The 25,179-nt window shown below is 43.1% G+C and overlaps 1 protein-coding gene across 1 annotated transcript in view; it reads right to left on the bottom strand.

Moving 5' to 3' along the window:
- Positions 1 to 25,179, bottom strand: part of TMEFF2 (transmembrane protein with EGF like and two follistatin like domains 2) — a 111,498-nt gene that overhangs the window by 79,477 nt on the left and 6,842 nt on the right. Inside the window, exon 4 of the mRNA XM_082763060.1 lies at positions 23,294 to 23,320. Coding sequence (XP_082619186.1) covers positions 23,294 to 23,320 — 27 coding nt within the window. The remainder of the gene's footprint in view (positions 1 to 23,293; positions 23,321 to 25,179) is intronic.

Here is a 25,179-nt window from a genome sequence, read left to right as displayed (position 1 = left end):
CTTTTGCATTCTGCTATGCCCAGGTAATGGCATCTAGATTGCCTCTGACCACGCTCCTAGGGCGTTCCCTCTCAGCTGAAACAAACACAAGAAAATACATAACGTGCCTACAATCAATCAAGGTATAATTTTCTGGAAGCATATAGAAAGTCATTTATTGACTAATAAGGCAGCCAATTATCCAGGGTCCATTAAGTAGCATGACTGCTCAAACCTCCACCCGCATCTGTAAGATTTCTCAGTGCTCCATGTGGACAGGAGCACACACGCATGCCTCTGGGGGTGATGCAGTTCCTCTTATAAAGCACAGCAATATTCAGCTTAGGGAAGCAAGCAAAGAATAACGAGTCAAAGATTTCTGTGCACGAAACAGAAATGATGATTTTCTTTAAATCTTAAAACGCTTGGCAGAATATTTCAAAAGCCAAGACTTATAAAACTTCCTTTGCATGAAAATAGCTGGGAAAGGTGACAGTAATTACAATCAGGAGTTGTCCAAGGATGCAGCTTTAAGTTCTGAATCACCCTGTTGCTAATCAAGTCGCTGTATTGATCACTCTCCTTGGATGCTTTCCCTTTCACCCTGGGGCGTGTGTGGTGCTCTCCGTATGGGTGGCGACTTGAGCCTTCACAACTCCATTAGGGCAAGATGCTGAATTTCATTTGGAACAGAGTAGGGAGGTCCTGCACAACACATACCTCAGATAAGTAGGAATACAACAACCTCTTTCATTAACAAGCCAGAAAGGAAGCCTCCTTACATCACTATTTATAGACTTTGTTATTTTTCTTTGAGATCAAATACTGGCATAAGCTGCCGTTCCTCTGTTGACTTTGCAATTACACACAACGCTTACACTGGCTACACGCTCATCCTGCTGATCCTCCCTGTCATATTTTACTGACTTGCTCCCGTGCAACCTCTGCTCTGAATACAGCAACGATGCTCTGCTACCTCTCAGAGTCAGCAACTGGTTTTAAAAGATTTATCCCAACTTTAATTAAAAAGATAGTTATTACATTCACATTTGAAATGCACTTTTTTTTTTTTTTAATGGCTTCTTCTCTGCTATGATAATAACATTGGAAAAATTCTGCTGGAAAGTTCTAATGATACCAATGTATATTTAAATTTCAAGACACACTAACTTTAGAACAAGATAATGTGGCATTTTAATTATGGCTTTTCTATTTATATATTTCCTATGTGGTGCAAGACCCCTTTAATGAAAGCACGTTTTGGAGTAGCTTCAACACCCAGCATTATTGCAAGTTTTTGAATGTGCCAGCAGCTTATCAGCTAAAATATGTTAATTTCTCTAATGGGGTAATGAAGTCTAAATGCTTTCAGGAAGACATTGCTATGATAATGGGTCTACTTAAAACACAACATTAGGAGAACCTTGATTACAGGTTGCTCACTAGTTTTGACTTCCTTGGGAACCAGAGTTTTTTTCCATACCTAATTTGCTGCAAGAGCTGCTGGGAAGGAGACTCATCTCCACTTACTTAGTCAATCACCTTTGATAACATAAGCAAAGGGACCGTTTGCTGTCTGAAAAAAATCTACAAACGCAACTGCAGTCTGGTTTTTATCATCAGGAGTGCCTCACCATGGCAATTGCCACCACGTATTAATTTGGTGCAATATTCAACTCCCAGTCACACTGCTTGAAGGGGAAAACAGGGAAGCAATGCCCAGTATAGAGGCTGTCAAACACAAGCTGATGGGTTAGTGAAGGGGGTGTCAACAATTCTCAAGTGGTTTTACATGCACATCCAGAAGCACAGAATAGCTGATGCTGGAAGGGACCTCTGAAGATCATCTAGTTCAACCCCTACATCCATGTGAGCTGCTGACAGCAGCACCAGATGGGTGGCTTTTTGAGACCGACTTAGAGCTGTAAAGGCCTGGAGGATGAAGCAAGTGAGGCTGTGAAACATGCAGGGGAACAGGAGACAGGGAGGTGACAGCACTTACATGAGAAGCTAGTGGAAAATCAAAATGAAGAGACGGGTTTCATGGGAGGAGATGAAGGAAGGAGAAGAAGTATGTAAAGTGATGAAGATGGCATGCCTGTTGAGAAAACCACCTGGCCAACATCTCTATGCACCTTGAGAACAAGACTCTCCATTTGTATTTGTACAATGCTGGCTAACCATAAGACTCACCCACAGAGCCTAGTTTTCTAAATCAGGTGCTCCTCTTAGCTTTCTAAACCTCTTGACTCCCTAAGATCTAAACCTGATCAATGACTATTTCTTTCAGCTTCAACTTACACCCATGCAAACCTCAGTGCTTACCTTCAATTCTCTCACACTTTGGTCCCATGCAAAGTGGGATAACCTTGTGCTACTTCTTGATCATTGAGGCACAGAAACAGAGCCATGGTATCTGCTTCTTTGTTCCAGTCAACACATTTACACCAAGCACACAAAGTCGCAAACAAGGCCCCTTGCAGCTTAGTCCTGAGGGAGCTACACCCTCCGTTGCTTCAGGGATGGGGTACAGATGCACCCTGTATCTTACCATCTTGCCCCAGCAGCAGAAGGCTTTTCCTATGGCTGTTTACCACCGTACCCATTGCTGCAGTTGGCTGGGCCATGAGTTCACTGGCCAGATCATGCACGCATGTATCATTTCTGCATATATCCTACCACAGCTGCAGGATCAGGCTGTGACTGCTTAGGTCAGTTAAGCCTGCAATGGCTCAGCTTGCTACTGAAGGGGAAAAAACAAGTATGTGGCCCATAAAGAAGCTTGTCAAGGCGCACCCTGTGAAAAAGTGAGCAAACTTGTGCTGAAAATTAAATAAAAAAACTACTAAAAAAAAAAAAGAGAGATACTACTCTGCTTCCCAGTGCAACGCACCAAGTTCTGACCTCAGACATCACATCTGATTTCCATTATAGGAAAATCAAGAAAGCCTGACCCTGTCGCACAGATACTCTCTTTGAAAGGAAACGAGCTTGCTATTTGTCTCAGTGTGTTCAGCAGGGACATGCTCTCCCACGATTTGGAAACAAATAGCTTTGTAAATCCAGCAGTATTGAGCACAGCGTGATCTAAGTGAACTAAATACTCTACCTTGGTACTCGCATTTTCCCCTTTATCAAAACAAATAGTAATCCACTCATTAAATCCAGTATTTCTGGAATTAATTCAGCAGTCATTACAAGTCACCTTTAATTGGATTAGCTATAATTACAATAAAATAATTCCCTGAAATCATAAGAAGTTATATCTGTAAGTTGTGTTTTTTTTTTTTTTTTTTTTTTTTTTTTTTTTAAATAGAGATACAAATGTGAGGCTAATGTATTAGAGCCAAGAAACACTTCAGAGGTAACTATCAACGCCTCCTCAGTCTCATTCCTGTCGAGCATGCCTGTGCATTGCCTGCTTTGGGCCCTGGTGGCCCTGCTGTGTGCTTGGCCCTGACAGGCCCCAATTAGCCAGAAAAGTGATTTATGGCTGCTCTGCCACCCGGCCTGGCCCACGCTGTTGCGGTCCCTGAGGAGGTGACTCCTCTCCTCAGGCATCGGCCAGCCCCTGATGGCAGGGCATCAAGGCCAGGCCTGCGTTTCCCAAGTGGACGTTTTCCTCAGCACAACATAACAAGACTTTATGGGGCCAATTCCTCACAAGTTAGGCACCCACAAACTACTGTACTCCGGGCCTAATCGCCATCTTGAGAACACATCTAGGCCCTGTCCTGAAGTGCCGGTAGTGCTGTGATTTTGGGCATGAATGTCAACCTAGGTCAATAATTGACCAATAATTCCTCTGCCTTTGGAAGGCATTATTTCGTATCCAAAGGTGTCATGGACCAAATTTGCCTCTCAGGTTGGCTCTGCCTCTGCTGACACACATCAACACAACTCCAGTGACGCTGGCCAACATCGGCCAGAGTCTGAAGCACAAGGTGTACAAGAGGCAAAATCCCTTGTCCTGCACATAATTTTATAGCCTCAGAAGCCATCCAGGTTTCTATGCTCATATTCTGATATGATATCAAGCGTTGTGTAAGGAAGGAATCGAACAAAATGGGGCAATGACCTATGGACATGGCTGACCCTGGACAAACAGAATAAATTTGCTGGAAATAGAGGGTTTGCATTCGAGACCTTCATTCGTAAAACAAAATTACATGGCACATTGGCAGGAGCTCTGACCCTGCTCTAACACCAGTCACAATTTCACATTTAATACATGCCGTAAAAATAGCACATTTGATTCGCACGAGCATGTCATGTCACATAAATGTAACAGCATGCTGCAAGTTACATTTGCTACCACTTGTATGAACGTGCTGCCCTCCCTTCCACATGCCCCAGTTCTCACAGCTCCTTGTGAACAAAAGTACAGCAGGAGTTAATCAGACTGAGCAATCTGGAAATGCATTTTGAAATAATTGAAATAAGAGAAGTCAAATTAGCTACTATGAAGTATAAAGCACAAGAAGTTCCATAGAAAAAAGAGGGAGTTGAACCAGGTGCTGTATTTTTAAAAATGCTCATAAATTATGCACATTTTATGCAATCTTACTTTGTCTAAAGCTCTAGTGTTTCTTTTTAACTAATCCCCTAAAACAAAACATTTCTCTAGGGCTTTCAACAGCATCTCTTCTTCCTTTGCAGTTGCTAATGTATACACCTCTGATCTGATCCATCTCCTGCTCCCCATTTCCCACAAAAGGTTCAGGGCTGGGGGTGCAATGTTTGTTCCACTTAAAAAGCAATTTTTTTTTTCCCTGTGCAGGAGAAAAGTGGGACTGAGGACCACTGTTTAACTGCACAGCAGCTATAGCATCATCAAACACAGGTTCACCTATCCTGCTCACCTTTTTTGCTCTATGTCAGAGGAAGCTGGGCCAGGAACTCCTGGAGGCCAGCAAGGGACAGGGTGGCTGTTTCTGGAGGGAGAAGCTCAGCTTTGTGCCCCTCTTTGGCCCAGGGCCCTCATGTGAGACAGCCAGCTGCACCCATCCCTAGAGAAACATCACGTAATGGTGGCTCGAAACGTCTCTGCGGAGAAGACATGAGAGTCAGCTCTGAGGTACTAACCCTACAACCATCTTGTCTAAGCAAGTGGTGGCTGCCCTTCCTCAGCCCCTTCCCTGAGGCACTTCTGGACAGGGTTTGGCCCCATGCTGAGCCATTTCAATGCAACAGTCAGCAGAGGATGAAGCAGCGGACACGCCAGCAGTTTTCTGCTGGTGTGGTGTACTGAGGCCAGGAAAACAGCAAGGCCAGCAAAATGCAGGGCAGGACCTCGGCAGCCCGCAGCGAGATGAGCCGAGATTGCTGTGCTTGTCAGAATGGCCAGATCAATATGTAAAGGAGAAAGAGGGTAGAGAAAGAGTAATTAGGAAAAATAAAGCACTGCTTTCCTCAGTTTCTCTTCAACTTCCATTGCCAATCATGGCACAAATGCTCATGGAGCTCATATTTAGGACCTTTGTTCAAGAAATTGCGTGCCCCAATTCATTTTGCTTACAGTGTGTATACTGCGTGAAAATACAGCCTCTGACTTGATGCTCAGACATTAGGCAGACATTAAGTATGTTAATATTGCAGTTGTAATTACATGTTTTTTTCTTCTAATTTTGGAAGGATAATTCTTTGGAATAATTACTCTGAGTCTAACTAAGTTCTGGGGAATGTCTGAGTCACCAAGAATCACATCTGCACTCCAGTTAAAAGGCTTGGTGAAATTTTGAACATTTTTATTCCTACTAATTACTAGAGCTGGGAGAATCAAAAGGCATCCGTTGGTTTCTGCCTTTAAGAAACACACAGTCTGTTTGGAAGATGCTACAGGGATTTCCTCTAATGGAAATAGTATAGTTGCTATGAGAAGTTCCTAACTTAAAATTTGCTGAAGGTTTTCCAATTCACAATTAGAACAGTATGCTTATATGATACTCTCATGCTTAAAGAGCTCACAGCCAAATTACTAACAAACCTCTTTCAGATCTTACAGGCTTTCCATGCAGAACTCCTGCACAGTCATAGACAAAGCGCAGGAAAACATGCGCTCCATACCATGCAGACAACTTGAGTTTGTAGCACAGTCGCCGCATAATAAGACACTAAAATACTCCCAAAAGAACTGAAGAAGAAAATTGCATATAGCCGAAACTGCCATTTAAATGTCAGACTTGCAGAATCCCACCTCTGAATTTGCTTACTTCAGAGCAACCAGTAACCCTTGAACAAACAAACAAATGAAAAACAAATGGAACTTTTCGGCGTTCAGAAAATGTGATTTTGTAACCGAAAGGTCTAACGTTTTAACAAAGTCATCAGCAGATGAAATAAAGTTCAAGTGGAGCTGTTGTACTTTATTCTCCTCCTTCCTTGCCCATCTGTAATGGGGATTTATTTCAGCAGCTCAGGGTCTCTCTCGGTACTGCTTGTGTGTTACCCACGGGTCTGGAGTTCTCTATTCATTCACATTATTTGAATAATAATGCATATGTATAATCCGCCTTCCTCCTGTAACTGTTCTACTTGAAGAACCAATTAATTCTATTTGTTACTTCCTGCTGTATTATTTCTTCTCTACAAGCTGGAATCCCTTTAGGATCCAGCCCTGTCTGCCCTTGACTACTGATGATTTCCTTGGATTTTCAATCATCAGAGCCTCTTCCTGTGGATTTTAGAGCATTATTGAGATTGTCAATTTTAATAATTCAGGTTTTCATAGGCTGTGCCTGCAGCAGGCCTTGAAAAAATAAAAAAAGAACAATCATGCTTTCTTTCGGTTTAAAAATGAACGGACCATTATGTTGTTTTTTTTTTTTTTTTTTTTTTTTTTTTAATGTAAGTAACCTGAACTTTTATATTGTATGTTGATATATTATGTGTTATGTACACAAACACTGACGCAGCCCTTCTCTTCTTCTGGTAATGGCCAAAGCAACAGCCATTGTATCTGATACAGCTACCTGACAACTTCTTCCAAATCATTATGGATGAAAAGCATTTAGCATGTTTTCAGGAATTCTGCTGTTGTGTAAACACTCAGCTACAGTCTGTAAGCACTTGAATAGATACTTAAAGGCACAGGGTTTAGAAACAAAGGCATTTCCTGAGGCATCACACTTTAGGGAACCCAGTTTCAGATTTGCTTGTACTCCCCTTTCCCCTATTGCATGACAAGGAGAAGCATGAAATGCTGGAATACCCCTGTGACAGGGCAGATGGATTAGTTTAAGTGAGGACAAGGTAGCTGGATGTCAGATTTCAGGCAGAGCTACAGGACCAGGCTCTCTCCCAGAACTGCAGCAGAGGAAGTTTTAAACCTCTGATCAATGTCACGGGCCTGCCTATCCCCAGAGCACTCTGGCTTGGAGTGGATGAAGGGTGTTAAAAAGCTTTCCTGTTCTTCTGCTTATGTGAACAGCACAGTAGCACCTTCAGTTTTAGCAAGGGTTTCTACTGATCTTCAATAGTTTAGCAAAAACTATAAATGTGAACAGAAATGCCACTTTCCTTAAGTACTCTTCCCATATCACTACCACCACCTGGGGCTGAGAACAAGAGACAAGTAAATGGGCAGCTTATTCTTTTCTTTCCATCACTTTGGTGTCACTGGCCACGGGAGGCCAAGCTCTGGGGGATGTGTCCCCCCTCCCACTGCCTGTGTGATGTTAAGCTGCCCGCAGTGCCCACGATTTGCAATGGGAAGGTTCAAACACCAAAACGTGGCTGTGGGGCTTAAGGGACTTCTTGGTAAACCTATAAAAAACCCTGTGCTTCAGAAAGCTGTGGCATCTGGGCTCTGAGCATCTCCACCCAAGCAGCAGCAATGCACCCCTTCTTCTACTACGCCTGGCTGTGCCACGTCACATCAGGAACAATTTGGACCCCAGCATGCTACTACCTCTAAATGGGGAACGTCAAATGGTTTCCCTTGCTTTGTTTTTTCATGACCTTTAAAAGCAACTATTATTTTTTAATTCTTCCTGGCAGTGCAAAATTAGCTTTAGATCTGAGTTTCCAATTACGCCTCCCTGTAAATAAGCAGCACATCTGCTGTCAGAGTGGCACAGATACCGAGAGGCTCATGCTGCTGAAGTTATCCAGGACCAGCTGAGATTCAGCTCTGCCCCAGTTTTACCCAAATAATGATTTCCAAATTAAACCCACCATAAGGCCGCTGATCAGAGCAAGAGAGAGCTCATAGGCTTACAGTATCTGTAAGCTTTCAAAAGCTGCCTTCGTTTCCTCCTTTCAGTTATTGATCTATGCGAGTGTATGAGTTGATCTGTTTTGAAGGGAGCATTATTAAAAAAGAGGGCACACTGCAGCCAGTTATGTCAGGCTATGGGAACGCACCGCAGTCAATCGCCGAACAATTTGTAACACTACTCCTTATAAATGAAACTAATAATGTCCCATCAGCATATAAAATAGCAGACAAAAAAACACAGGGAGGAAATGGACAAGTTGAAATGCTGGGAAAGAAAACGTTCTCAAGCATGGACGTGCCTCCCTAAAGGCCACATCTCTTTTGCAGGAGAATTGAGGCTGAAAGGGGCGGGCAGATGCATAGCAAACAAGAACCAGCACAGGGAAGGGTCCTGCACGAGCTGATAGCTCTCGTGTTCAGCCTTTAGAATCCCAGGAAAAGAGGACATTCAGGGAAACGATGAGAAACATTTATTTCTGGTAAGGGGACCATTATTAAGCTCATGATCATATCGCCAGAGCCCAGGATTCATATTCACAGCTGATTCTCACATACAAACACACATTCTTCTATGAGGACATCCACGTTCACATCTATGCTCCCACCTCAACGCACAAGCCAAGCACTCACCGGTAGGTTTGAGCAAGCAATTTCCCACTAGGGTAGTTCAAGGATGAAGCTTCTTTCACCTTCTTTGGGAACAGCTGCTCCTGGCTATCACCAGTGACATGATTTGGAAATACATTGACCCCAGTCTGATTCATTATGAATATTCGCATAGGAACATAAAAACTGTGTGCATGCATTTATGCACAGTAATGCACACAAAATATGCATTAGGCTGCCTTGTAATGCTCATACCTACAAAAGGTTAAATAGCCCTAGGTGACAGAGAGCTATTTAAATGGACCTTTTTATAATGGCAAACAATAATGCATTCTGGTTACCTCCTGACATGGCTTCCTTCCAGTCAGCATTAAGGAGAATTACTACCTGATTTTAATACATCTTGGTTCAATTTCATGCAGGCTTATTGTCTTCTAATTATCAACACAACAATTTGATCTGCATCCAGATTAAGGCACTGCCCTGACTTCTAACACCAGAGCAAGGCACATGGTGGTGTGCTGATTTCTCAAGCAGTAAGCAGTTTGCTGTTGTCTCACATCCCCAAGGCACAAATAAGCAGATGCTGCATTAAAGCTTGTTTTACAAAACTGCTTCAGTTGTGATATACATTTTTAATATAATATACAGAGTGCATTAAAGTGAAAACTGCCAGGGCCAGAAAACTCATACAAATTCATTAGCAAGGCCAGCTTCTCAATTAAGCTGAGTTGAAGACTAGATCTAGTTGAAGAGAAAAGAATTGTCCAGAGCAGCTGAAACGAGTGAAAAGCTTGATCATGTTTGCCATACGTGAGCACAGCTTGGTTTAACATTTCAGGTTTTTGAGCATCGGTTGGGATTGTTTCTCAGCAAGGACAAGCCTCACTGACCTTTCTCTTCCTTTCATCACAAGGATACTGTGGTCGGCTTGAAAGCTTGAGTTTTGTAGAATATTGCTATCCCGAGTGTAAAAGCAGAGGCATAGCTTTTCAGATACAGAACGGGCTCTGCATAAGAAACACCAGCAGCCAAATATTTTGGAGCACCTGCTGACATGCCTTCATTCACGGGTAGGTTTCAAAGATCAGAAATTACATATTTTGCTTATGAAAGACAAGCCAAAAGAGAAAGCCACATTTTCACTCCCTGCAGCTGATTTGCATTTCTTACCTACGCTCTTCTCCCTCAGTTGACATTGTCAGTTATAGGATAACTGAAGAGCACCTCTGGAGTGCTCTGTAGTTAATCCGCTGCACTGCCTGCAAACTATATGGTGAAGTGGCAATTACACCAGGAGCTTTTATACAGCACAGGCTTTGCTCTTGCTGCAAAGGCAGGTGAATCTTTGTCATGGTCTTTGAAGAAACTCAAGTTATCAGAGGATTATTGTTACAAATATGTTTAAAGATGATGCAATGTAAAATATATCAAAAATTATTCCAGCCAGCTACAGACTAAGGTTTACAAAAAGCATCTGCTGGCTGCCTCTGGTAAAACATTACATTTGTCTCGACTTTATTTCTGGCATACCTGGCTACTGCTCCTAAGAGCTGTGTTGTTGCACAAGGCTGCTAGAGATTACCTGAAAGGAAGAGGAGCTGTGTAACACAGCCTTCTGCAGCAGTCACAGGATTGCTGTCCTTTATGAAGCCCTTTGGCACTGAATCTTTCCAGACAATGACAACGCGACCACACTAAACGGGATGAGTTGACAGAATAGTTTTCTCCCTCACTGTTGGCTCTTTCTTCTTTAGTTTTTCCCTTCACTGTATCTGTTGGATTCCCAAAAACTGCTCGCCATGCCAGGGTGGCCTGTGACATCTTCGCCCTCTTGACACACACGCATGTGCATGAGAGTACGCTCACTTTGGTCTCCATGAGACCATAGCACCTTAATCACAATTTCCTTTTCTCATGGAAGATTAATAAAATGATTAATTTCAGGCTAGAATTGGTGCGGATTTATGGAGCTTCTACCACCGTACCAGCTAATTTACCACTAATCTACCACTAATTTAACCTGACCTTAGCCGCTCGTGCAATCTGACAGCTCCCCACGCCGTGCACCTGCTGGCAGATCAGAGCCTGCCGAGGCTCTCGTGTTGCCTCCAAATCCCTTCAAATGAACAGGTCGGTCAGTCCTACGGTGCTGCTAAACACAGAAACAGCAGAGATGACTTTCTGCGGCCCTGTCTTGAAGTCACAGCACTCTGAAGGGAAGGGAGAGAACGTGGATTATATGCCTCATCACCACGCAATGCCCAAGACAAACGAGGGTGCATATTCCTAATTGCTTGAATTGCACGGGCGATCTCTTCTTCTAGAAAGAAGAGGCTTCTGAAAAGTTTAATGAAACACGACAAAAAGGTTTTTTGTCACTGATTTTCCTGCCCCTAGGATCAATCAAGTTTCTTTCTAAGATAAAGAAAAATCTCTCTTTCCTATGAGTTAGGTTAAAAAGGAATGAGGCAGGAATATCTAAAGATAAGGACGGCAAAACAGGATGATGGTGAGTTTCTATGCTACTACGTGTCCGGGTTTCTTCCCATTTATTTCTCAACTCTGAACCTTGTTGTTTTGTGTAATTGCTTTTAAATAACTATAATGTTCTAGAAAATGACTTTATATTTTCTTTCAAACGCTTCAATTACTTAAAGGTTTTTTTTCAGCATTACTTCCACATTAAGGGTATTTGTTTTTTGTCCGCCCCAGCACTAGCTCGAGACAAAATGTAGGTTAATCTCAATCTAGTTGACTTCTGTAAAACAGACATAGCTTAGGACTGGGCTGCCAGGCTGCCTAGTGAAATCAAGAGCATCTCTTTTACCAACACATGCTGTAGTGCAGCAGACAAGATGGAAAACAGATACTTAAGCTGTAAGTGTAGGGTAGATGGGCAGGTACAAAGGAAACAGAGAAATCCTGATGAGGACTGGATCTTGCTCGTTAAAAGTCTTGCTTACAAGTAGTAAGAACAACTGTCTTAAATATTAAAACCTTTCACATCTTATGTGAACTCAAGAATTGCTCACGGCATTGTTTTCAAGTAGCAAATAATCCTCCTTAAGGATTTTTCTTTTTAGAAGGAAAACATTAGCCCAAAAGCACCCGCCATCCAGATAAAGACATCCAGAAAAGAGTACCTTATAGCAGAGGAGTTAGAACATGCTGCAGCTTTCCAACCTGTATCCATATTTAATGCTAATGGGTTCAGTTGCAGATGTATTTCTGCTTGGAAAAGGTTTTTTTAATGTATAAAACACTCTCTTTTTAACAGCAACTTTTTTGCTGCTGCCTATTGGTGATGCTTAGACATTTGGTCATTTGGTGCCCTCTCCTTTAGCAGAGTGCCAAGTGTATGGGATCGAGGGCCTCAAATGTCACCTACTTCATATGCCATAGCCTAGTAGAGCACAGCACGTGAATGCTGTGAAAACCAAAGGAAAATGAAAACCAAAGGAAAAGACCCAAACGCGTTTTTCCAGGACCCACAGCATAGGCAAGTTGTGAGCTCCCCCTGCTGACACGAGGGAGCCCTGCCTGGCACCACCACTGCCGGGCCACCAACGCCACAAGAAGATGCTCACCACCAGCGGGGCTGGAGAGGAGAAATCCCAGGAAGAAGCCAAAAAGAGCTCTGACAGCAAGGCTGGAGCCAGGTGTGGCTCAGCCCCAGCACCTGAGATCTCATGGTTTGACATCTGAACTGGCTGAGTGCCCTCGGCTCCTTTTGGGAAACAACTGCACCCAGATGGCTCAGTGGGGCCATATGCACCACATCTCCTGCTGAGCATCTCCAGTGCTGCCTGCAAGGGCTTCACAGGGCGATTCTCCCACTGGCTTTTAAAGGTCCCCTTGGGCTCCTTGGAGTGACTGGAAGGCATTACCCCTGAATTGCTGAGCCACCCAACGCAGTCCTGTCCCACCGAGCCACGGTCTCACTCCCAGCACAAATACCCTGGAGCACCACCACCGATGCTGGCACATCAGGTTGGGAGAGGGAAGATACCAAGGAGAGGCTTTCTGAGAGCCAAGGAAGGAAAATACTAACAAAATCTTTGAGAAAACATGTGCCAAAACCTCCTTAGACACGTATCCATGACTAAGCAGTATAGCTACGCTGCTGCTGCACAGAGGGTGCTGATCTCTGGTCGTAGCCTAAAAGCACTGATGCAACAATACACACAGATTAATTGCTGAGAAGCTTACATATTAATAGCAGAAGTTTTGGTCAGGAACATGAAAATCTGTAGGCACTGGAGCAATAAAATAGAACTGGGGCCGTATGGCGAGTGAACAAAGTCTGCTGAAGAATGGTGCATTTCTGCCTTCGACTGGGACTTTCCAGAGCTGTCAGCTGAGCTGCAGAATTAGAAACCTGACATTGCAGCAGTCAGTTTTTAGATTTCAAGCTGTTCAAACGACTGGTCTCCAGGGAGGAATATCTAGCATGCAGGAATCAATAGCAAAACTGGTAAAGATGCCAATGTCTGGGGGCAGCCGCCCCAACAAAACGCCCCAGTCAGCCAGGCCAGCCTACTGAGAAGATGTGAGAGAGGGAGATGGAAAATCGTGCTCTCTTTGAATCAGTACAAGAGAGATGCTATGTACTACTCCCTATGTATGTGCAATTGTGGCTTGATTATATCCGAGCCCACCTTACAGACTGATCTTCCATACCCCCCTCAGTTCACACCGTGCCAGTACTCCGAGCCACCCTCCAGTGAGACTCCAGAAGAGCCCATTTTATCTCATCTTCACCCCTAAATGCATTACAAGTGACATCGCTTAATTTTAGCCAATCTGAACAGCTAATTAGATGTAAACAGATTGAAAAATTGTACACACGGGACAACTCATTTTTCAAAAGGCCACTAATCTAAACAAACCTGAGTCCATCCATTTACTTCAACATTTGTCTGAGTGAATTACAGCATAGACTTGTCCTGCACTGGCCTTGTGATTCACACAACGGGCTCCCTCCTCTTTTGATGAAAATCTCAGGCACAGTACAAAAGAACAAGTTATTTGTTTATCAAGGCTCTGTAAGAACAAAGATGAAGATGTCTCTGAGTCTAGAGGAAGACATGTATGAGCCGAAGCAATTAATCTCTCCCACCTCCCAAAGCCATCTCACACAGTAATACATCAAAGCCAGGGAGGCTCTTTGTAATAACAGATAAAATCAAATGATATTTAATTGTGATCAATACACATTCCAGCTTCAGAGCTCCTTAGGTGCCATCCTCTCTGCTCCTGCTTATGCCAGAATAAATAGGAAAAGGCACAGAACAAGCAGGAAAAGGATCCTGGCACTGGATGTGGTTGTACCAGTCACTGCCCTGAGAATCAGAGCAGCCCTGCAGGCCCAAGAGGAGCCTGTGGTGACTCGAGAAGGTCGCTGGCTGCTGAAGTTATCCAGCACAGGGCAACGTCAAGAAGTCTTGGGATGAAATGCACCACACATGGCCTATTTTTAAACACAGAGCAATCAGCAGGGCATTATGCGTGAGGGTTTGTATTTGCTGCTAGAGCCCACGTTTCTTCCATCACCTGCATATGTAAACGGTCACAATTAGATAGGAGAGGGCAGAGATGGAAGTGTTGTGGATTTTTAAATGAACAAACATTTTCACATCAGCAATCCAGGTTTCTTAGCATAGAAATCTTGCTGAACATCACCTCAACCTGTTTGGCATGCAAACTAGTCTACAGGAGCTGGAATGAAGGGACTGCTGAGGACCTGCTGTGACCTGCCACGTGGCACCGACCCTGGGACTTGCAAACTCATCCTTGTTTGAGCAGAGCAATCTAGGCACACAACCATCAAAACTTCAACTGGCTTCCAACATAATAAATAAATAATAAATCCAACATAACTTTTAATTGCTTGCTTCTATCTGCTGTTGCCTCCATTTCTGAGAGTCTAACCTTCATTTCCAGCCTGATGTCTTGTTAGACCTTTGTCTGTCAGAAAAAGAGAACCCTTTTCCTGCTCATTTCTGTTCCCCACAGAGCTACTTACGGATTGTGTCCTACACGCCCCTTTCCTTCCCCCAGACAAAGCTCGGAGCATCAAAGCTCTCCCAGCAAGGCAGCTTCCCCACCAGCGCCCCAGCTGCGCACAGGGGTCTCTCCTGCTGCTCAGGACCTTCAGAGCTGGAGGTGCTGCCTCCCCTGCGCCAACACAAAAGGTGGAGGCAATCCGACACCCTCGAGAGTCTACTTCTTAAATATACAAGGATAACAGTAGGGTTTACATAGGGATCTCACAAAAAGCCCATCAACTGCCAAGGCTCCAGCTGGCTTTGTAGCATTGCTGCTTCCAGGGGGGTTTCCCCACCTTGCTCCTCTGGGTTCCCCCCCTTTGTTCCACGGTTGTGGCATCACATTTGGCCACATCAGAATGCCTGCTCCTTCTCGTACCAGTGTGCCTAGCAAATGAGATTGGGTTGTTTCTGTGATCTGTTCGTTTCTTACCTCCCCAGCCACATCAGCGTGACCAATGAGTAATGTATGTTCCCACCCGAGCCACTGGCAAAGAGAAACAGATAAACAGCATGAGGCTGATGCCTGTGCTGGCCGTATGAAAATGATAAATCCACTTACAATCATGTTGTGAAAGGCAGTTTTTACTCCACTAATTATGTACCATGTTAATTTTGCATGATTCTTGTTCCTTAATCATACTGTCGTGTACTGGCATGCCAAATACTTCACTGACATCCACGTACACCACATCAATATTGCTGTCTTTATCAAGCAAATTTGTAGCTTCATAAATAACATTTCAATTAATTGACAAAATCTATTACATCAGCCCATATTGCTCGGCATTAGTTCTCATTTATTTCTTTATTAATCAGGTCTGGATCAGCATGTCCTGCTCTACCTCGATCAATGTCAGATTGACAAGCCTATAAATAACTGGATTTTTTCCCTACCCTTTTGAATACCCACATATCTACATTCTCTCAGACCCTTAGAACTCTTCCATGTTCTCAGATGTACCGAAAAACACAAATTAAAGTCCTTAACTAGCTCTTTTTAAACTCCTGGCTCTAGTTATTTGGAGCTGCTGAAGTAAAAAGGGTCTTGCTTCAGCAGCTGCTTGTTTCAATGGGTTTAAATAAGCACCATCATTGTCTAACTCACGAGTAGCTAGAACAAGTGAGATCGAGAAGTCCAAAGCATTAAAAAAAATAATAATGAAACATCATGGAAGAGTTCTGACATCTTCTTACTCCGATCGTATTATTTTCAAAATGCAATTTCGAGTTCTTCCTATTATGAAGTATTTAGGGCTTGTATTCAAGTGTTCTCCTGGCCAACAAGGACTAGAAACATTTTATGAGTTTGCTTTAAATGAGAACCAAGCATCTTCCACACCTATTCAAAAGCCTGGGCTGAGAGAGTGGTGATATCATCTTAACTGGTAGCACCGTACCATAAAACTTCAACTTGTCTGAATTTGATTAGGAGTTGTTCTGGATTCTTGGGCTTGTGACACACTCATTAAACTTACCCTGTATGTGCATTTATGTAAAGTAACCGGCAATCTCTAGTTTACCAAGTGTCTGGGAAGCAGTCATGCCCTTCCTGAAGATAAACTCCCACCGACTTCAAAGAGAGCACGCAAAATTTCTGCTTTTATTTACTAATCTCTGAAAGGGAAGAAATCCTCTTAGACAAAAGGGAATTTAAGCGTCTGATGCAGAACACATTAAGTTTTCCAGCTGCAATGGAGGCCTGAAATGTAAGAGTTAAAGAAAAGCCAGTACACAAACCTTGCAAGAGGAGTTGGCAGTTTTCACCCTATTTGTTCTTTGTTAGATCTCATGAGAGCATCTAACAAATCCTATGTCACGCCAAAACCAGTTCAAAGCTAGTGCCTAGTGAATCAGCTTCTTCAAGCAATAAACCACAAAGCACGTAACTGAAAGATGGACAAGGACCTCAAGACCTTCTGGTCACTCCAGGACTGCCTCAGGCCCCACTTGAAGACATCCACATCGAGAAGAAAGCTTTGAAGTCAATGGTATTTAAGGTTGTGCTAAAAATTAAGCACGTGCCTAAACACATACTCTGGCCCATGAAGTAATGATGTGCTCTGAGCAAGTGTAACAGGGCCCATGGGAAGCTTGAGAAGCATCTTTCTTTCCTGTGGAAGAATTTCCTGCGTAGGAAAGCAAAACGATGAGCTAGATTCACCTCTCGCTGTCAGCACGGCTCATCTCCACACTTGTCGCAGGGAAAATTAATCCAGGTTTACAGAGATGTAGCAGGCAAATCTAGTCCACTACATTTCTCTTTTGCTCTGTTTACAGTAACAGACCAATAAATGAGTGTTTGTGATAGGATGCCCTCTTTTTAATCTGTTTGCTGGAGTATCATAGGATTTGTTTGCTGGTTTGATGACTTAGTTATTTGTGGATTTACAGATTGCACATGATTAGACAGCATATTTTGGATTTTTTTTTTTTAACTCAGTTTTGATGTGGATGGCTAGTTTGGATTTTTAAGTGAAACCAGAGCATCCTCAGTATTTTTTTGGTGTAGGTGAGTATTCACAGCCTCCTTCTGTAGCTCTGAACAGTTTTAAAGAAGCACTAAAAAAAAAAAAAAAGTAAGTAATTGGATCATTTAAGAAAGCTATGAATGGAAGTCATTCTGACCTCTTGTCAGCAAAAGGCTCTGGATCCTCAGGGTATCCTTGATTTTTTTTTTTCTTTTTTCTCCCAGGAATGACTGTAAAACAGGCCAGACATCATTCACGATAGGCCAACTCTTTCCCATGATATTTCTCAACGCTGTCTGTCTACTTGATAGCAGTTGTGCATTCAAATCAAGAACGCAGCACGGACTTTGGCCCATTAATAACGAAGTACGCACAGGGACGAAGCGCAGCACATTTCATGGGATTTTGCACTATAATTTCAGAAGCAGCAGAGGCAGTAAGCAAAACACGGGCAGAACTTGGGCAACTAAATCCAAACCCAGCATCTTCCAAGCTGGTACTTATAAATAACCCCAGAGAGCTTCACGGCCAGAGGAGCTCTGGCGGATTTGCTGGAACATCTCAGGCAGGCAGGGTCAATTAGCTCAGTGCTTAGCTCAACTTGATGTGAATCCAAAAGCAGGATATTCTTATCATTTCCATACCTTCTTAGGATTTCCAAAATATCTCCTGCATCTGACCCCGTGCAAAACACCAACAGCAAGGACCTAAAAGTTCATTGCTTAGAAATGCCCAAGTGCTTCCCATTCGGTCACCAAACTCACATGAGATTCATCCTTTCCCAATTTTTTAAAGGCCACAAAGAGATGTTAACTGCCATTTCCAGAACTAAACTCTTACACAGGTCAGATGTGCACCAGCCCTGAACTAAAAGTCAAGTAATCACGTTAGGACAGTGAAAAGCTTGAGCTAATAAACCCAGCCTTTCACAGAGCTTATTGGTTTGGGCTCGGTGCCATGCCGAGGTTAACAAGGTAAAAACCTGTTTAACAAAGAAGACATATATTTGACCATCCACAGTCGGGTCAATCATTTAAGATTTAAACATTCCCTCCAGAGGTATTTACCCAGTCACACGCACGTTGCTTATAGTTGCTTCTGTACCTCCTGATACTGCTTTAAATTATACTAACCAAATGAAATTAGACTAGAAGCAGTTTTCCTACTGCCTTATTGCAGTTGATAACAGCATGTGGGGTCAGCAAATATTCTTAACTCACATGAGAGCGCCCTGTATTACCTGTTATACCCAGCCAAGAAGGAAAAAAAAAAAAAAAAGGACAGGATGTGCAGGCTCAAAACACAAATTCCCTTTCTTTTAGAAGTTAAATTAGAACAGTTCCATTATTTTCACATACCCTAATACATGTGTATACGTGTGCAGGTCAGCATTGCATTTTATACACCATTTCATTCAGACCAATAAACACGCCAGGTTTTATGGAGCATTTTGGCTCAACTGTTATTGCTCGGACGGTGTTTACAGCAATATTCATTGTGTTCTGCATAGCCCTGCCTATCAATCAACCCCAAAATAAAGCAGAAAGAGAAATCCAGGGAAAAGCAGCGGAGCTGCTGAATCCAAGCCAGCCACACAAACCCAGCATGGACACGAGGGCAAAGGCAAGTGGGTCAAAGTAGCTGATTGGCTGTTAATTAAACAAAAAGATGGATGCATTGTATTATAGTTTGCCTCAAAAAACAATTCAGGCCTCACAGCGTTAAGTTTTCTTTCTTCTCTTTTGACTGGATTAGTCTCTCAAGACGACTGTTGTTCTGCACAGATTCATAATATGTATGTGTTTACTCACACATCTCCAAGCCGACAGGAAAGGCAGACCAGAATTCCAAATCTATCATTAGATCTACATGTTGGCACCTACAAAGAGCTGCAGGACTCCAATTTTCTGGGTAAGATTGAAGGCATAAGCCGAAGAGAACAAACAAACAAACAAAAAGCCATTCTCATCCTTAAAACACACAAACAAAACAAGAGAGACAGAGAAAAAATATGATGGCCCAGAAAGCTCTCCCTCACCACAAAGAAGTACCTCACGGTATCAGGGTGTACCGTGCTGGAGCCCTAATCTTATAATTAGTGCCCCTAGATGCTACTCTAAAATAATGGTGACGATGATATTGATGAATTGCGACTTGTTTATTCATTCAGCTTTAGTCTAGATCATGAAGAATTAACATAAAAAACAAACTCTGATAAGATCTCCATACCCAGGGGCCCCGTACGATTCCCATTAGAGTCAGTGAGACCTTAATGGAAATTGGATGAGGCTCTGAAACTAATTCGATGTAGGTGCTCAGGTACTGCAGCGCTGGGGGATCACAGGCACCTGGTGTGATCGGCACCCACAGTAAATCATCGATCAGGCTATGAATGTGAGCCAATCAATGGAGCTAAGAACATGGATACAGGGAGGGGAAAAAAAGCCTTCAATGCAGAAAAGAAACCAAGCAGAGATGTTCTTAGTCCGTTAAGTACTATAATAAAATACTGCATCTTGAGTATGCCACTGTTTGAAGGCAGCTAGGAAACGAGCAAGAATTCATTATGAACTCGCTCAAGACCAAACCATGAATCACTGGGTTCTAAAAAAAAAAAACAAAAAAAAACCCGCCCAGTAGTCTAGAGAACGGCGCAGATGAAAATGAATGGAATCTCTTTAAATTACTCTGTATAAACTCTTTCACGTTCATTCTTTCTGCTGCTGATTAGTATCTCTCTGTGATACTGGCTTTTAAATAATTCCACACTGTACTCAGTTTCTGCAATCAAAACACAGAAACAACTCTTGATTCTGCATTTTTAGTCTTCATTTACCGGGGAAAAAATGTCTTCTGTGGTAAGAAACTGGAACGCCTACTGTTCCTACCCATTTACTGGATATCCCCAAAAGTGTGTGCCAATGGCTCAGTAACCCAACGGCATTAAATTTCTCCTGTCACTTTACAAAGAAGGGGACTTTTGTATTGCTTTATTGAATATGCTATTGCTGCCTAAAGCAGTAATACATCGCCTCTGGAAGGCCCCCAGGATCATTAAAATGATAAGAAGTTGGGACCCCTGCTCCCAGCAACCCTGAAAGTAAAGCAGAAAACTGGAAGGCCTAAATACTAAATACTGTAAGGCCTAAATAGCTAGAAGAGCTTTCTGCAAAACCAGATGGGAACGAGCAGAAGGGAAACGTGGCTGGCAAAACACGACCTCTGGCTGTACTGTTCCTGCTCTATCCAGCTTCCTGAGCAAATGAGGCCTGTGTGACCACACGGTGTAGCTGTGGACATCTGTCCATTGCACCAACCCCTTTCCAGGAATTCCTGAACCGTCATCCAATTATGATTTCACCTGACAAAAACTCCACTGAGGAAAAAACAGGACTGAGAGCTGAACTGTTACCAGTCATGAGGTAAACCACCACACAGCAATAAGGTTGTCATGTTCCAAGAACTGGAAAACATCCTGTCCTCTACCAGTTGGCAATTTGAGTGAATTCCCCATTAGGCGTGTACCTTATCAGACCACGGAAATCCAACCACAAGAGACAAACCTGCTGGAAAGCTGGTATGCTCATCTCGTGGAATGGCACAGAAACCGTGCAGAAATCTATGGGAGTAATATGGAGGGGCTCCAGTAAGAAGCAACATCCTTGCCCACCTAGGAGTGTAGGAAGGCAGATGTTCCTGCTGAGAACAGTCCCCAGGTACTCACAGTGTAGGATCACCCCTTACAGGTGCCCTCAAGTAGAAATCCACCCACCCTTTGCCCAAGGAGAACGAGCATGGAAGAGATCCCTACGACTTCCCAGCCCCACTGATGTTATTTGGCTGGATTTTGCTTGAAAAGTCTTTTCAACACGAGCCTCCTAACCCACCGGGCCCAGGAGGCTTTGCCCAGCCTGCCTAAACCCCCAGCAGGTCCCCAGGGCCCCCAGCACTGGTTGGCCACTTGTTAACCAGGGCTGCCTGGAGAAGCTTAAGAAAGGCAATCTTGTTTGTCTCTTGGGTTTCTGATAATTTTCCTAAGACCTCAGGCTTCTCCTAGAACAACCTCCCACTCATGACCGCTGGAGTGGATTTTACAAGACTTATTGTGATGACATCCAAATTTTATTACAGCTTTTACAACAAGACCATGTGTAGTAAAGAGTGATGTAGTGACAATATTTACTTGGCTGGATTTAGCTTCTTAGGGCACATAAATATACTTTTGCACTTTAAGAACAGCAGTAGCTGCCTACTAAATCTTGTATAATACAAGGCAGCTTTGTAGACCTTTAAACACACACCAGCTTGACTCCGTCTACTTCTCAAATTTGCTTCCTTGCTATCTGCCTTGTCAGTCCCCGTGGTCCTGTTCTGCTCATCTTCTGTCAACCTCAGCTTTTAAAATGAAATTGTTTGGAAATCATGCTTTTAAAACCCTATGCCTTGTGAGTATGGGATTCATTCCTTTTAGAAAGTGGGCGTGTTTGTTTCCCCATCTCCCCCAGTTATAAAAACAGACTGGAAATCTTACTCATTTTCCTTAGTATGTACGTGAAAAAGTCACACAAAATCCATCATTTGAAAATTGATTACTGACTGAGTGTGTGAAAACCCCATCTTAAACTGTAGATTTCTGTTAATCTGAGATCTGAATCAGGAATCTCTTCGATTTAGTCCAGTTCAGAAAAAATATTTAAAGGACATGGGAGCAAAATAGGAGTAGCTGGACAAAATTTTTTAAGGAGGTGTAATATTTTCAGTTGTGATTTCTGGGAGCCAAGTCTGAAGCATCTTGAAATGTTCTGACTTCCAGAAAACAAACCAAGTCCAGTCTCTGACAATTAGGTCCCTTGCAAATGCCCCGTGCTCAGGCTGTTGATTACTTCACAGGTAAAAATAACACTTCACCTAAACGCTGCGCTCTGCAGCATGCTGGTTACCAAAACTACACGAAGGCTGGGTGATGCTTTACCAGAGAGCAGAAATGCATTTGAAAAACCTGAATCCAGACAGGACTGACAGCCCGAACTGGCCGCAAAGCTACACGAGAGCCCAGACCTGCTGGCTGCCTGATGCCAAATCCTGGCTCAGCTCCCAGTGGCCACCGTGGCTGGAGGAGCCTGGCAGCACCCCAGCCCAATGCTGACCTTGCCCCTCACCTGCCATGGGGCTCCTACAGTGCCTGGGCAGAACCGAGGGTAACTCTTCAGGGCAACCCTCTACAGCCACCCAAACTAGCCCTGGTCTCCCAGGCTCCTTGGAAGCCTGACCCACCAGCCCCACAACGCAAGCATCTCCCAGAAGCCATGTTCGCACATCCCAGAATCAGTGCCAAATAAACAAAACCATCAAAAAATAAAAATAAATAAACCCACAAAGCCAACCCTCAACTTAAATGCAAGTTCGCTATTGTTTTACAGCATCCCCTCTATGCAGCAAAGGGTTTGGACTATTTCCGTGTTTGTTTTTGCTGCTGCTGTTCTTACAAGAAACACATAATTCTTCTCTTGTGACATTTTTTCATATCTTAAAAAAAAAAAAAAAAAAAAAAAAAAAAGCTCTCCAGTACCACAAAATATTTGGCTTGAATCCTCTAGTGAGAAGAAGCCAAGGGTTTGGCTCATGTTTTAAAAACAAAAGGAAATATTACTCTAAGCATAAAACAAACGAGTGAAACAGCAACAGTAGATGGAGATAGAGCTCCTAGCACAACCTATGAATAATTCCAAGTCCTATTAGAAGGAACACAGCTTTCTGAATTTCCCTAGAAAACAGCATGTCATTAACCAGGTTCCAGCTTGACTAAAATGCAAAATGTCATTTTTTCCGGAAAAAAAAAAAAAAAAAAGCCCAACAAAAGACAATATGTAGTGTAACAACTAAACTGCAAAGCATATCCACTCAGAAGCTGAAATTGCAAAAGACAACGCGTGTACACATAAGCAGCGTTATGAAAAGATGGCTCTTACCTCCATCCCCAGATCCCGAGCCAGCATCTGAGAAAAGAACAGAATGAAATTGATATTCATGTGCTACCGTATGTCCTGTAAGCATGTAAGGCAAGATTGTTCAGTCAAATGTATTACAGAGCATCTCATGTTTGATGTCATCCCTGGGTAAATTATAGAGATGTAATCTGAATGTAGCTCACTCAAGCCGTCTTTCTCATGTCTGAACTCTCTTACTTTAAAGTCTCTATATAAGACTGAAATAACGTAAGCCCTGGAGTGCTGTGATGTTCTCAGAAGCCGCTGCCTCATTCTGTTGTACTGAGACTGATAAAGCAGCTCCAGGAGCTTTGTTCCCAACAGTCGTGCAAAGTCGTTTCACGTGGCCACTACTAAACCCTCAGCATCAAACAGGGCTTTTAAACCCGGTTGTTTGAGGCCAGACCAATTGGAAATTCATGGCATTGTCTGCACAGAACAGTGACATCTCATCAGATCGCCGGTTTGAATAAACCATTTAAATCCTTATTCAAAGTCTGCAGACAAATGATCAAAACGCCATTTTTCTTAAGGCTGTGGCTGAGGTTCAAAACCAAGCCTTTTTGTTGTCTTCTGCTCAATGTTTTGCTGGATGGAATGACCAGATTCACAAATTCTGGAAGTGCAACGTCGCAAAATCTCCACGCCCTGAACTTCATTATACTTTCTAACCAAGACAAAGTACAGAAGGCACGCATGAGTAGGGCTAGAAAATCCATAAGAGGAATTTCTCCTGGAGGGAAGGGAGGGAGGCTGTCACCCCTTACCTCCCTTAGCAGCGGGTTTATCCATTTATCAGCATCAAGAGTAATAGAGTTTGGAAAGGCTGCTTGGGGATTCAATTACCCTATGAACTGTTAGATCTAATTTACTGACAGTAGGATCTGGTGGATCTGAACTGGCTCGCACATGCCATCGTTACTCAAAGTTCAAAAATTGAAAACCTTTATTTAAATAAACCTGTCACAAAAAAGGCACAGAGGTAGAACGCACAGCAAGACTCCACGGAAAAGAGACAAAAGATGGGTGGAAAATAGAACAGAAAACGACTGGCTCTTTAGAGGAGAAGGATCCCACGTTTCTCCTCCTGCCCTGCCCTTTGATGCCCAGACCTCTGCCAGCCCAGGTCTCTGCTGGGGGCCTGTGCATCACTCTGCCCTGTCCCATGGCGAGTAGCAAGCAAGGTTAGGAAAAGATGAAGTAATGCACTCAAATCAACCCCTTAATCATGAAGCCTGAACAAAAAAAGACCAGTTACTGTGCTGAGAGAATTTACCAAGTCAAAGAAATCCTATGCCACAACAGGCTTTGTCAGCCTCAGGTCTACTTAATATCAATTTATGGACAAAAAAAAAATCTGCACGTGCCTTTTTCTTGAAAATTGTCAGGTATCAGCTTCAGAGAAACTTTTTTTCCTGTTTTTTTTTTTTCCTCTTATGTGTATGAAACACACACACAAAAAAAAATCACAGCACTGCACAAAGTCTGCCCAATGCACTTTTTTTATTGACTCCTCTATCCTCACCTTAGAAAAAAAAATCTGCTTTAAGCTTAAAGTGCTTTCTCAAGAACAAAGCCTTACTCCTCCTATTCTTTTCAAGTTAAGTTCACTGTCCAGCTCCAACAGACACTGAGCACAAAGGAAAAACATCAAGAACCCCTGTGCCTAAGCAACTCAGTTTTCCTGACTGATGTGGCTCATTCGCTTTTCTAGCTGCTTCACAAAAGTAGAGACACGAACAGCTCAGGATGCTCAGAGATAAGTGAGGGCGTCTCAAATACCAGTCAGTTTTCACACATGTTCTTCAACGAGTTCTTCCAACAAATCCAGAAAAACAATTTATTGCGCAGACCCGTTCATCATTAAG

This window comes from Aythya marila (genome assembly GCF_965140915.1).
Source record: "Aythya marila genome assembly, chromosome: 6".
NCBI classification, from domain to species: domain Eukaryota; kingdom Metazoa; phylum Chordata; class Aves; order Anseriformes; family Anatidae; genus Aythya; species Aythya marila.
The sequence above is the reverse complement of the archived record's forward strand: the minus strand, read 5'-3'. Positions and strand labels throughout refer to the sequence as shown.